This window comes from Macrobrachium nipponense, chromosome 10 (genome assembly GCF_015104395.2).
Source record: "Macrobrachium nipponense isolate FS-2020 chromosome 10, ASM1510439v2, whole genome shotgun sequence".
In the NCBI taxonomy this organism is placed as follows: domain Eukaryota; kingdom Metazoa; phylum Arthropoda; class Malacostraca; order Decapoda; family Palaemonidae; genus Macrobrachium; species Macrobrachium nipponense.
Window position 1 is genome coordinate 56,104,976 of NC_087204.1, and position 14,294 is coordinate 56,119,269.

The following is a 14,294-nucleotide window of genomic DNA, read 5'->3' on the forward strand; positions in this document are numbered from 1 at the left end:
TTATGGTGCCAATGCATGCTAAGTTCCAGTTATTGGTGCTATAAGGTGCCAATAATAGAGTGATGGAGCCATAACATACCTAAAGGAGGTGCCATTAACTGGATATCGGCACCATAAGCTCCATCGTTCAAATCAGCAAGTTTGGTTAATAGCAGATTTTGCTTTCAGCACCCTGTCGAGAACGGAACCCCTGCCAGTAACCTGAAACTGCCTGTAGATAAGCTTACATTAGGGATAGAATATCAGAAGACAAATATTTTGGTCATACTTTATACATATATTATATATGTTTTATATTAAAAAAAAACTATGTTACAAGTCATTATTGGAATAGACATACACTGTCTTTGATGTACTATGGGTTTTAAGAAAGTGAGTATTGAAATGGTTAATAGGTATATTTTGATCAAGCCAGAAATTATTTAGCCTGAATATTTCACTTTGGGATACCATACACATTTAGTAGAGTCCTAGTTCCTTGTTCTAATATTGTACTACTTTCATAATTTTAATTTTTGTTGTACATGTTTTTAGTTGCTTATTATTGCATTAGGAATTCCAAAACAGTAGCCTTCTCAATTATTAGTGTATTTTGTAGTAGAAATTTATAGTTTGTATGATTAATACTAGTCCCCATTTCTAAAGGGAGCAAAGTAGAATTTAGTGTACTTATTTTCTATATTCAATGCTGTATTTTGTAGGAATTGCTAGAACTTCTAATTCAGCGTTTGATATACCTGAGCCTGAACTCCCGTCAGTGAGTGAAGAAGAAACTGAAGAAGTAAAAAATCAACAACTTTCTATACAAAGAGAAAGCCTCAAGCGCTTCCGTAAAGAATATTCACAACCAGTCCAATTCAGGTATTGTATTGTATATTCTGATATATGACTTTATTTAGTATGAGGTACCATACTAAATGAGTTTGCATTTGAGAATATGTCTCCTCTTGAAATTTTTGTTATATTTTCAGTTATGTAATAAAAATTTTTTTTTACATAAGTCTTGAGCATATGCACCTTATTTCTTGAAAATGTTCTTTGGATATGATAAATTTAGTGTGCTTTACAAAGTGATTAGATATGGAAATTTTCATTACAACTTTTTTTAGTATTGAAACTAAAGCATAAATATTATTAATGTTAATTTTATTTAGTAGTTAAGGCAGTGAAAGATTGATCTCGAGCTGTTTTGTTTAACCTGTATCAAGTATTGTGCATTTTAACATGAATTTACAAAATAAATATTTTATCTTCAGAGTATTAAATGTTCTGCGGCACTGGGTTGATTACCATTTCTACGATTTTGAACGTGACAAGCAACTGTTAGAAAATCTTACCAGTTTTTTAGACAAAGTTAAAGGGAAATCTATGCGGAAGTGGGTAGAATCAATTACTAAGATTATTCAAAGAAGGGTAAGTAGAGTGTTTTCTTATTTTTTTTCTGGGATATGCTGTGTTAAAACTTTCTAACACCATTCAGTTGATAAGTAAATTTTTTAGCTGATTTGTCTTAAGATTGATTTCAAGTTTCAGTATGTCTCAAATATATCCTGGGAATTCTTACATTTCAGTGTAATGAGGAGCAGAGAGAAATCACTTTTAGTCATAATAGATCACCTCCATCTCCAAAATGGCATATCCGTTTGGAAGAAAAGGATTGGGAGAGCATACTTCCTATTGGTGCTGGAGGTACTTCCCCAAATGTAGGTGTAGTTCCAGTTTTACAATGTATTATTGATAAGCCATAAATTTAGTTCAGAGTGGAAAACCTTTATTTCAGATTAATATTTCATTGTCTGGTTTAATTGAATGAATAATCATTAATCAATTAATTATAAATAGCCATCATTATGTTAAAATCATTGTGCATTTTTTATCATTTGCTCATTTTTTATATTTTTGTTAAATTTTGATTAACAACTGTAGTGTTGCTGCAAAATGATTGAATACCTTGCTACCCATTCTATTTCCTTTGCCTTTCATGAAATTCAGTAAATTGTCCTATATTTCATTGCCAAAATGGTCTTTTTCGGTTCTCTTAATTCTGTTTGACCAAGTTCTTGTTTTTGTTCTCACATCTTAGTTTTATAACACTTTTTTGTTAATTTTGTTATCAATTTTGCCCCAACTTGCTTCTGTTGGTAGAGACAGCAAATCCTGTAGTACATTTCTGTCATCCTTAAAGAATGACCCCCATTTTCAGTACCCATTTTGAGATCATCATTATTCACCTGAACTGATTCGTAAGTTGTGTAAGAATTGGTCTCTCATTCAGTGTATGCAGAATTGTGTCTATGTGCAAATGACATTTACTTAATAGACTGTTACTTATCAAAAAGGCCCGACCCTCAAAAGTGTCTGTTAAGTTGAGGTTTTTCTTTTTTCTATGGTGGTCAAGCTGCCTGTTGGGTTGTCTTTTCTTCATAGGAGCATTTGCCCTTTCCCGCCTACTCCTGGCAATGTTCTTCCTGTCTCGTCTCATACTTCACCTGCTGGTTCTCCTTTTGTGTCACCCAATAAATCCACCTCCTGCCCAGGCTAGGTTTTTTTTTCCAATTCTTTGTTTTACCAGTGATAACTTCTCCATGGTTAGGATGCAGGTCACATCAGTATCAATTCGTTTCTGCTATTAACCTCGTATAGTACTTGGTGGCAGACTTCCATACTGCTTGTCTTTTAGTTGCTTTGGTGTCTGCAGAGAGATTTTTTTTTATCCTTTTGCTTCTAGATGTGCAATCTATAGACTTTTATCTGCAGCTTTGTGTTCATACACCTTTGCATACTCTTAAAGTGTGTCTGAACTCAATAGCTTTTATGAACTTGGACACTCTTGGCCCATTTACTACTCTTATGTATTTTGCCATTCTGCCTAAATGTCCAATTCTGTTCCCTTGAATGTTGTAGCGCTCTTGACTTCTGCTTACCATCCTGCTCCTGTTGTGTTCTGCTCAGGGTTATCCAGCTGCCATGATTCCCAGTGACTAATACACACCTCAACTGTGGTGCTTTTTTCAGCTAAGTGTCCACTTCTGCCTTCTCTGCCTTGAGAACCCTTACATGACCAGTCAGCTTTTCCTCCTCTTGTTCATTATGCCTTACCCTTGGTGCTTTTGCCAGTGGAGTCATCTTTCCAGGCTTTATTACTGATTCTTCTCATCTCTGGGACTTACAGTTATGCTTTATTGGTTTTGCTGCAATAATGCATGCTACCAAATATGCACAAAATGTTTTGTGAGTAACATTACAAAATTGAATTTTTGAAATGTTCTGATAGAGCTATGTGTCTCCTCTAAGAATGGCAGTGGTTCCTCTGCTGAGTGGGCCTTTGGCTACCATGAGAGGGCTCCTTCCACCATTCTTAGACCATGTCAGTAAGTGCCATAATTCCATGAGCCTACTGTGATTGCTTTCAAGATTCAGCAAGTCAGTAGGATTCTAAGTAGACTTCTCCCCTTCTCAATCCCCACAAGGGAAAAAATGTACTTTTATATTAAAAGCTTTCTTATGTTCAAAATTTATATAATATTAAAAACTTTCTTATGATCAAAAAAAAAAAAAAAAATAATATTGAAAACCTGAGGTCTGATAAACCTTTTATTTATCTTTATCTTTAACCATTGGTAGCTTGCTTGTGAATGTTTAAAATTCAAGTTTATACCAGTGTTCATGAAACACCGTACTATAAATTTTAATGAAATGTATGCTGGGAGGCTGGCTGATATAGCAAAGGGAGAATCTGGAATTTGCAATTATCAGGTCAAGGAACACGCACGTCTCATGAAGATCACGTCTTATGAACCAGTAGATGTTGTCAATGCTCGGGACTGCTATGATTCAGTTGGTCTTTCTAAGACTTGAAGCAGCATTACTTGATAGAGTTAATTAACTCAATGCTGCTTCTACTGCCAATACCACCATTGTAGACTACACCCACTTTGAAGCTCAGGTTTGAGGATATTCGTCTGACATAACCTAAGTGTTTACAGACATCTTCACCCCAGACAGGCTAGCTAAAATGACTGTCCAGGTAAAGATGAAGTTAGCCACTGTGGAGAATTTTGAGAGGGTGCTTTCTTTCCAGTGAATTAATCATCTTCCACAGATGATATTGGCTCCAGTAGTAAGAAGGGCCATTGTTCCAGCTAGGTAATAGATGGTATTTAGAGACTAGGATTGATTTGGGATTGACAGCTTTGTCACTAAAAGTCAAACTTCAGGGCTGGTACTGGAACGGCAGCCTTAACTAGAGAAGGCAGGAGTAACTGCAGAAACATCCATGAGCATATGACATGGACCTAATGTGTGACATTAGTGGTGGCAATGTCTGGACTGACACCCTAGTTCCAGTTCCTGAGACTGTCACTGTTTTGGCACCAGGACTAGGTAGAGTGGCAGCCAGTGCCCTACCTACCATGCTGACCACAGGTACTGGAGATCATGACCATGTAGGTGCCCCTGCCAAAGGATTTCAGATCCAGCTGCACAGACCATCACTACACATGGTTTTGCAGGTGAGCACCTTTTTAAAGTCAGCTGTGGCATCAATGACTTATCCTCAAAAATTTTTCACAACCAACAGGAGCAAGATCCCATTAACAGTGAAGCCTTCAGTGAGTAGTTGAGGTCTTTTGGGCATGAACACTGGAAATGAGGTCTCCTAAGTTTTCTTTATCATCGAGCAAAATTTTCCTTAGTCATCATGCCAATGAGATGATACAGTGCTCACTATTGCCAAGAATTGGGAAGTGCTTGCAGCCCTAGACAGGAAGCCTCCTTTTTCCATGGCAAACCACTCCCTGGACACTTATGACCCCCTTGGCAAGAAAACCAGGCTTAACAGGACCACCAGTTAAGTAGTTAAGGTCAGCCAGCCTACTCATGAGGATGAAGGTTAAGTAGCCATTGCCCTGCAGAAGGAGAATCCCCTTTTATAGGTGTTGTGTTGGGTTTATGTTAGGGTGGTAGCAAAAGCCAAATAAGTTGTTTATTGCAGTCATTGACCCTACCTGGGGCCAAAGTGATATCAGACATCTTTGCCATCGTGGAGATGATGTCAGGCATAGACTTAAGCAAGGGATCCAGTATATACTGGTGGGCACTCCCAATGTCTTTTCACATTAAGAGTTTTTAATAGATCCGTTGCTGCTCTTCCTAGGCATGTCATGCTTCATCTGGTATTGAGGTGCTGTCCTACCGAGTACCAACTATATTCTTTCTTTCTGCTTTCGTTGAATCTTCAGCTGGAAACCTTAATGGACAGAGTCAGTAGACTGTAAACCTAGGAGGGGTCCAAAGGGAAACCAGCATGCACAGAGGGAAAAGTTACTGGAAAAATAAATGAGGGAATAGAAAATAAAACCAGTACACCTGATATTCAGGAGAAGTTAGTAGAGAGCAGGAATGAATTTGCTCCTTTGCCCAAATAATTGGAGATCAGAAATTCCACAACGGCTTCAGGCGAACTATTCCACATTTTAGACAGCCCTAGCAAACTCAGTACTAGTATTAAACCTGATATTAGAAAACAACACTGTTAACAGCAACAGCTTGTTCAGTGTTGTCAGCTAAAACAGCTAGGGGCAGGAAAAGAAGAATGCAGAGGATGATTTTAGTTGTACAGTAGTATACTTTTTGCAACAAACATATTGAACTCTCTTTACATCCATGCCACAAATCAACATTAAGAGTTGGCAAAATAAACTTTACTATTAACATAACTATCCAAAAGTTTGAAATGAGAGCCAGCACCCAAAGACCACACAGGAGAACAGTGCTCAAACAAGGAAGAAGAAAAGAATTAAAAACTTATATAATAGCTTTATCCTGAACTATTTGAAAGTATTTCTGCTTGATACCAACTTTTTAACAAACAGGAAGCAATATTATGTACATGGATCTGAAAAACCAATTTCTTATCTTCAAAAGTTACACCAAAATCTTAAAAGTAAGTGATTTTTAAAACCATACCATCTCATTGTAAATCAGGATGGAAAGGCAGTAGTGTTCTGGCTCAAGTAACTATAAAATTTTGAGATATAGAAATGTTAAGCTTCATACCAGAAAGCCTACTCTGCTCATGAATACATGCTATATCTCTATTCATGGATTCCACAACCACAGACCTAAGGCATGGAGGGGCAGCAACAACCAAAAGAGTACCATCATTGGGATATGCAGTTTGTTTTCCAGGCCTCACCACATGTCATTAGTATATATTTTAGGGCTTTTGCCTTGTATAATAAGGCGCCCTATGAGGTAATGTTAGACTTGCGATAATCTTACGCTAAGTTGGTTGGTATTGCACTTCTATATTCAATGGAGTGTCTTGGGGTTTGTAGATCACTTACGAAGTCGGGATTATCTTCTTGTTTATGACGACGATGTGTTAAACTCATGATGATTCGGTGAGGAGGTTCTTGTAGAAAACACGATGTATAAAAATATATATATTCTTCTTAGTTTACATGGTGAAGATCAGGTATGATTGTACAAGTCTTCTAATAACGATAGCTTGATCGCTTCTGCCAATGATGATGGCTAATTCTATTCTCTCTACATGATAAAGCTTAGGTAAAGAGGAACAGGTCTTCTAATGACGATAGCTAACTCTATTCTGCTCGTCTACCATCTCTGTTACAAGTTATGAAGGAAGCAGATAGTAGCTCGAACATATGAACACACAATCAAATGAGACATAGTTACATACGAACACACAATCAAATGAGACACACTACAGGTCACGTAGGCCGTTTGAATTATAGGTCGCGGTAGTTGTCTCAAGCAGGGAGCTTGGACCTGAGTTTATAAACAAATGAATGACTACAGGTGACGGCATGTTATCTTAGCCTACTTTTATTGTATACGTCATCTTTAGCGTCTCTAGTCTGATCACATTCCTGCAAGCAATCTGGTTGACCTCTTTAGTTTTAGTCTTTTATATATATGGACTAACATTCCATATTTTTATTATGTAAACACTTACATATAGATAATAAATAACAAAGATCCCAAACGCTACATTGAGGAACTCCTTAATAAATAAGAAAGATCCAGAACACTACATTGAGGAACTCCTATATTGACACTACTAAAGCTTTTATACTGGCAATCAGCAAAGACCCTTTGGGTTCTGTCTGTTAAATATTCATTTTATTTAAGTAACTTACCAAGTAATAACATAGCTATAAGTTCCACTTATACGGCAGCTTGAAATTAAAAATTTGGTGGTAAAGCTTCAAAATCTTGCGTAGGTCACTGTCCGGACCACTAGCGGGAGAATTGGAAAGACAGGAAGCAGAGAATTAAGTTTTGTTCCTGCCATCATGGGTTAAATAGCTGTGATGGCGGTAGCTTAATGGTTCATTAATTTCCGGTTGTTTAACTGGATTTCAGTGGTGTGCATCCCACTGGAATGCATACAGTGTTCCCCCCATATTTGCAGGGGATGGGTACCAGACACCCCCGCAAAAAGCTTGAACCATAAAAAGTTAGAACTCCCCTCTAAAACTGCTTATATCTGCCTATCTTGAAAGTTCAAATACCAAATGTATACTTTAAGTATCATCCTACATGAAATATACAATTGAATTGGTATTATTAATACCATTTCAATGTCATTTGAAACCTTTTACCATTAGAAATATATAAACAGCCAAGGTTATTTAACATTATACGAAGTGTTTTCACTTTAATATGTTTCATTTATGAATGAAATTTTGTTATTTTTTTCGTTAGTAGATGGCATCGAGGGCATATTTACACAGTAAACATACCCTCAGTGCCATCTACTAACGAAAAAAATTTTAAAATTTCGTTCGCTAACAATACATATTTAAGTGATATTTTGACTTGAAAACACTTTGTATAACATAAAATAACCTTGTCCCATATAAATAGAATATCTTAAGATTCACTTGCGCTAACTAGAAGCAAGAAAGTTGCTCTGATTTGAGTTCAATGCAGCAAAACAAATATACCTTGCTTCGCTCACAGCTGATTTCCAAACCATAACATTGATTGCTATGTTTGTATTTTATAATACAAACAAATAGTAATATGATAATACATATAATATTACTGGATGCAGTGAAGTAAAGCATAACTTTTTAAAAGATCCATGGATAAGATGCATATTCATTATGTTTGTATTTTATCATATTATACTAATATGTGATTATTACATACTCTAATTTTATATTTCGGGTATGATGTAACCCCCTTAAAATCAACTCCAAAATTAAGTCTTCAAAAGTCGCATGATATGCGAGTAAATATGGTAATTCATGAATGTTCATCATTCATAGTAGACTTCTTGTGAGCCTCTGATATAATATTGTCCTAGAAAGTAATTCTGGGATCTTAGGAGGCCAAATCATTTTTTCCCATTTAACATATCTGACTATCCAATAATGGGTACAGTAATTATAGGCTAATAGATTTTTAAAATCCAGTAAGGTATACTGTTTGGAAGGTATTTTCAGTGGTTTTTTACCTTAAAAGACCGAGGAGTAATCTTGTGTGCACTCACATTATTCTTCTTTTCACACTGAGTACTACATTCTACTGCATTGTTTTCATTTCATTTGATTCTTTATGCTTTCTACCCATAGTTGATGATCACAATAACTGTTATTTTGTTCAGAAACGATGCTTAATGAAAATTATAAGGTAAACCACGGAACACGAGAACTTGACAGCCAAACCAAGCGCCCTTTAAATATGACGTCATAGCAAATCCAAGAACCTCATTGGTGGACGCCAGCAGATAGCGTTTTGTTCGACAGAACATTATCCAGGCTCCTTTTCTCATGAGTAACCACTTATCTGCAATTTTGTAGATATACTGTTGTTCGATTCATTTTCATCCCAGGCTCTTTCACTCGAATAAAACCTCTCAAATATTGCGCATTTATCATTCTAGTTACTCTCACTCTCCCTAGATTATGAACGCAAAAAACATATTTTTTTACAATGTCTAAACTAGTATATAGAAGAGGAGTTGCTCAATTCACAAAATCCAAAAATTGGCAGATAGACAGTTGTTCGAGTGACGGCCTATGTCATACTCCATTAGCAAATGGGTATCGGATTATCCTTAACTAAGTATCTGTGCACTATGGCCCAGCTTTGACAATCTTATCTTGTCTTTGCTGCGTCCAAGCAAGGAAGGGATCACGTCTCCTGGATCTTGGATGTACTATATCCATGTCCCTTGCTTGTTCCCCTGAGTTTCTTCTTGATGTCCTAACTAGGAAGACACCCTTCCGCGTAGCCTCTGGCTTTGACTAGGACGTATTAGTGAGATCCAGCCATTTCTTTAGCTTTCAGGCACAATATGTCACTTAATTCCACTGCATCGTCCTCTAGAAGTATCTAGCCCTCTGCATTATCTCTGCATTTCACTTTCTTAAGGAGTAAATACAGGACTTCAAGCTCTCCTGGCTTCTAACTCACCTAGAGTCAGCTAAAGTCTGGCTCCCAGAGTTAGGGCTTTACAGGGCCTCGAACTTCTAGTTTGTCTGACGCCTGGTTCGCTGGGTGGCAGCTACATTCTGGCGTAAGCTTGGTTAGGCACCAGCTATAGTAGAGCCACGAGCCTTGAGCTCACTTGGCATACAGCTCGCCTAATGCCTTATTCCCTTGGCGCCGGTTACAGACTGGTGCCATTTCTTGCGCTGAGCTCCTGGTAGCTCCCATGAGTGCCCACCAGTTCTGAGCTCATAGCTTGCTCAACTGGCGTCCAGCTCACCTAGCATCCTATCCCTTTGGCGTCAGTTACAGCATGGCACCATCTCTTGCGTTGAGCTCCCGCTAGCTCCCACGAGCGCCCACCAGTCCTGAGCTCATAGCTCACTCAACTGGTATCCAGCTCACTTAGCACCCTATTCCTTTGGCGCCAGTTACAGCCTGGCACCATCTCTTGCGTTGAGCTCTCATGAGTGTCCACTAGTCCCAAGCTCATAGCTCAATTGGAGGTCCCTGTCCATTTAGAGTTTTCAGAGGACCATCCTTTGCATATAGCAGTATGGCAAAATTAGTTTCATCCACTGACAAGAATGTATTGCACTAATGGGCTTTTACATTAAGGCACACTCAAAAATTAGAGGAGCAGTTTTCCTTCTTATCATTGGAGCTAAGGAAGTCAGAGTAACCTCTACCACTTTAGGCCTCGCACGTCCATTCTGCCTTCAAACTACTGGGAATGTAATCGTTCTTCAGTTATTTATGCTTTTATGGAAGTTAAAAGTGTTCAGACCATATCTAGTGAATGGTATGGTATAGGGGAAGGAAGCATCGGATTTTTTCCTATTATATCTTCACCTTGTAATAAGGTGTCTGGGCGAGGTAGGGGGTGCAATGCATCTGAAGCACCCACCACTCTCAGTGGATGGGTTGTGATTTTATCTCAGTGTAGGCAACAATATTGTATGGTGGTTGTTATTAGGTGCTGCGCCCAGGGCAAGGGCAGGCACCTATCATGCTTGACCAGATTCGGCATGAACCTTTGCTGTAAAGATACCACTTATGTAGTAGTAGTTGACACTTGGCTATACTGCCAAACCACACCACTATGGGTTAAGATGAGCACCAACCAGAGGCAGTATCCCAGTAGCTCTCTTAACTGATAAGGAACAACAAGCATTATATTCAATGCTAGCAACTTTTCTGTTTCAATTTATTACGTAACTATACTTTGGAGTAGAATATGTCCATGTTCCCCACCTCATTTCAATGTGGGAATCAGTTATGTAATTACTTGCTAAGTTACTTAGATGAAAATAATATTTTTATTGTAGTGTCTTACGAAACAATTACTAGAGCCGTGATTTCCCACACGAGCGGCAGGATACTAAATTCAAATTTAGCGCGTCGGCGTCGCCAACACTGGTGGTGATGACGTCATCTCCCTCCACTCGCGGAGCAGAACCAGGTACAACTGCCCAGGTGAAGCCAATTCTTTTCCTGCCGGCGTCCGGTGAACATCGGTGGTCGGTGCGGTTGGATGACTTTGCTTCGCTTTTTTTCTGGTGGAATTGATCTTCGGAATTGGTGAAGTACTCTTTTTTGGCGTTGTGTTATTTTGCTTTTTATTTAGGCGTTGCCATGTCGGATTTCTAGTCCCCGTCGGGAGTTAGGTTTTGCATCTCAGGATGTAAAACTAGATTATCCAAGTTAGAATATGATTCTCACACTAAATGTGTTAAGTGTAGGGGGACAGGTTTGTTCAGCAGATCTCGAAACATTGTAACGAGTGTAAGTTGATTGGACTGATTCTCAATGGAAGTTTTTAGTTCATACTCGGAGAAATTAGCTAAAGACAGAATTAGAAAAGCAGCGCTTAGGGAAAGTAGACTTAGCTCTGCTTCGTCTTGCGATGCATCTGTTCCTTCTGTTTCTCCTCAAATTGTTATGTCTCCCTTTAACTACACCTCCTATTCCTCCTACTAATCCCACTTCTCCGGCTTCCCGTGTAGTTTCTTCGACACCATTGCCAGTCTGGAATCGAGGTTAGATCAGAAATTTTCGGTACTAGCGAATACGGTTTGCAACTTGGTAATTCAGTTAAGACGTTTTGGAGAAAGCGACCTCAGGTAAGAGTGTAGTTGAGGGTGCGTCTGTCTGTCCTGACACGTCTCCTAGACAAAGGTCACTGTCCAGCTCCCCCGCACCGGGGAGAAGACATACCGGAAGTCCAAGGGAGTCGATCGGGATTTGCCCACAGACAGGAGCCGTCTCTTGTTGAGCCTGTTGCGCCTCAACAGGGCTCGGTTAAGCGTTGGAAAGGTGTTGGCTGTCAGACGCCTTTCGAATGATTCAAGCGATTCGTCTCCGGTCGCGCGGCGCTCTTGGCGAGATTCGCCCGTTTCGCGTCCCTTAAAGAGGCGTTCAGGCGCCGATTCTTCGCCTCCTCCAGTCAAGCGGTATAAGGAGCCTGAGAGTAGGGTTGCGCCGCGGCCGTTAGCGGCTCGTTCGTCGCCTCAATCTGTGCCTTTTTCGGCTCCATCTACTAGTAGAGATTGTGGTTTTAGCGCTGTAGCTAGCAGTTCTAAGGGTGTTTCTTTAGGCGCTTTTTCGTCTGTTACGCCTGATGCGCCTGTTTCGCCTCGAATTTCGGCGGCTCCGAGCGAGGCGCAAGTAGTTTTTCCGCCTCCTGCTGAACATTTAGGCTCTTCCAAGCCTACGTTAACTGTTTTTGATTCGTCTCTGGCGCCTTTGCGCAAGCAGTTAGAGATGTTAACAACTGGATGAATGAGTCCAAGGGTGGTTCGAAACCTTCAGATCCGGTTGTAGTTCCGTCTACTTCTTCGGCGGTATCGGAGAATGAAGAAGAAGTAGAGGAGGAGGATTCACATCACCTCTCGTGTTATTCACGTCTCCTTAGATTTCTTCTGGTATCTATCCAGATTATTTTGAGAAAGCGGCTCTGCGCTCCCCAACTTCGACTTTTTTGATGAGGAGGAAAACTTCAGACCCTCTCCTCCCAAAACTGTTCTATCTAAAGCGGTTAGGACATTCGTTGAAAGAGACGGAGAAATGGATGTCTATGAAAAAGAGACTTAGGGAAGGCTCTTTTTGCTTACCTCCCTCTAAGTTGCTTCGTAAGAGGTATAGGTTTTTATGTAACTGGGGAAAGGCTCCCTTCTCTGGGAGTTTACTGCCTCCTCCCAGGGAGACTTCTCCAGTTTAATCGACTCCTCTAGAAGATCTGCTTTCGCCGCAGCGAAAGTTTTCTTTACAGCGCCTGAGTTGGACCACGTTGTAAAGAATCAATTTAAACTTTTGGAAGTCTTTAGCTCCTTGATTGGACTATTGGCGCTTTAGCGGCCAAGATCGAAGACTGTCCTTCTCTTTCCAGGAGTTAGCGGAGGATTGGATGGTGTTTGTCCTGTGCGGACAAATCCATTAGGGATGGATGTGATGAGTTAGCTTCGCTCATCGCCTTTGGTACCCTTAAGAAAAGGCAACTTTGGTGCTCCTTTGCTTCTAAAAGGGTTACGTCCCAACAGAAGTCTGCTCTCTTGTTTGCTCCTTTTGTGAAAGATAACCTCTTTCCAGACGATGTAGTGTTGTCAATTTCGTCTGCGCTAGATAAGAAATCTACTTCGGATTTACTGGCACAGTCTACTAAGAGACCTAAAGCTCCTGTGGAGACGTGTTCCTTCGGTTTCTCCTCTGGCCCAAGCGCCTTTTCGAGGGAGAAAACCCAAGCGCTTCTTTCGGCCGAAATCGAATTTGCGACCATCAGTCTAAGGCCTCGGCCAAGGTTAACAAACGTTCCAAAATGAAAAGCCTCGGGTTCTTCATGCACCAGTGGGAGCCAGGCTGGCTCTGTTTTGGGAGGAATGGGAAAACAGAGGAGCAGAAGCCTGGGTAGTGCAAGTACTCAAGTTCGGCGATCGGATTCCTCTCGTTTCACCTCCCTCGCTCTCACCTGTGCCAATTCCATTCCAGGCATACTCTCCGGGCTCAGACAAATTTCTGGCGCTAGCCGCAGAAGTGGAAGCGCTTGTTCTCAAAGAAGCGATAGAACAGATAGAAGGGGATTTTCCTCCAGGCTTTTACAATCGCCTTTTTGTAGTTCCCAAGTCATCAGGGGGCTGGAGGCCGGTTTTGGATGTGAGCGCCCTGAACTTGCATGTCCAGAAAACAAAATTTCATATGGAGACACTCGGTCGGTTCTGGAGTCCATCAGACAGGGGGATTGGATGGTCTCTCTGGACATGCAAGACGCTTATTTTCACATTCCGATACATCGCGAATCTCGGAAGTACCTGAGGTTCATGTTCGAAGGCAAGGTGTTTCAGTTTCGGGCGCTTTGCTTCGGACTAGCGACCGCTCCTCAAGTTTTCACCAGGGTTCTATCCCCGATAGGAAGCTGGCTACACATATTAGGAGTAAGAATCTCCCTCTATGGACGATTGGCTTCTCCGGTCGGAATCAGAGAGTCGGTGCATGAAGGACCTTGGAACAACTCTGGATCTTGCCAGAAAGTTAGGAATTCTGGTCAACAAACAGAAGTCCCAGTTGGTTCCATCTCAGAGCATCCTTTATTTGGGGATGATTCTGAATGCTCAAGTTTTTCGCTTTTCTGTCCCCGAAGAGGGTTCAAGGCTGTCTGGAGACAGTTTCAGGAGTTCTTGGACAAAAAGGTAAGTTCTGCCAATCAGTGGATGAGGCTCCTGGGCAAATTGACGTCAGTGGAGAAATTTGTGACGTTGGGAAGACTGCACATGAGACCCTTGCAGTTTTTCCTGAGAGCCTCTTGGTGCAGGAAGACACAACCAGACTCGATT

At 40.4% G+C, this 14,294-nt stretch overlaps 1 protein-coding gene across 1 annotated transcript in view; it reads left to right on the plus strand.

Moving 5' to 3' along the window:
• The window catches only part of LOC135223630 (son of sevenless homolog 2-like), a 547,573-nt gene that overhangs the window by 245,336 nt on the left and 287,943 nt on the right, over positions 1-14,294 (plus strand). Inside the window, 4 exon segments of the mRNA XM_064262244.1 lie at positions 702-723; positions 726-861; positions 1,257-1,413; positions 1,572-1,703. Coding sequence (XP_064118314.1) covers positions 702-723; positions 726-861; positions 1,257-1,413; positions 1,572-1,703 — 447 coding nt within the window.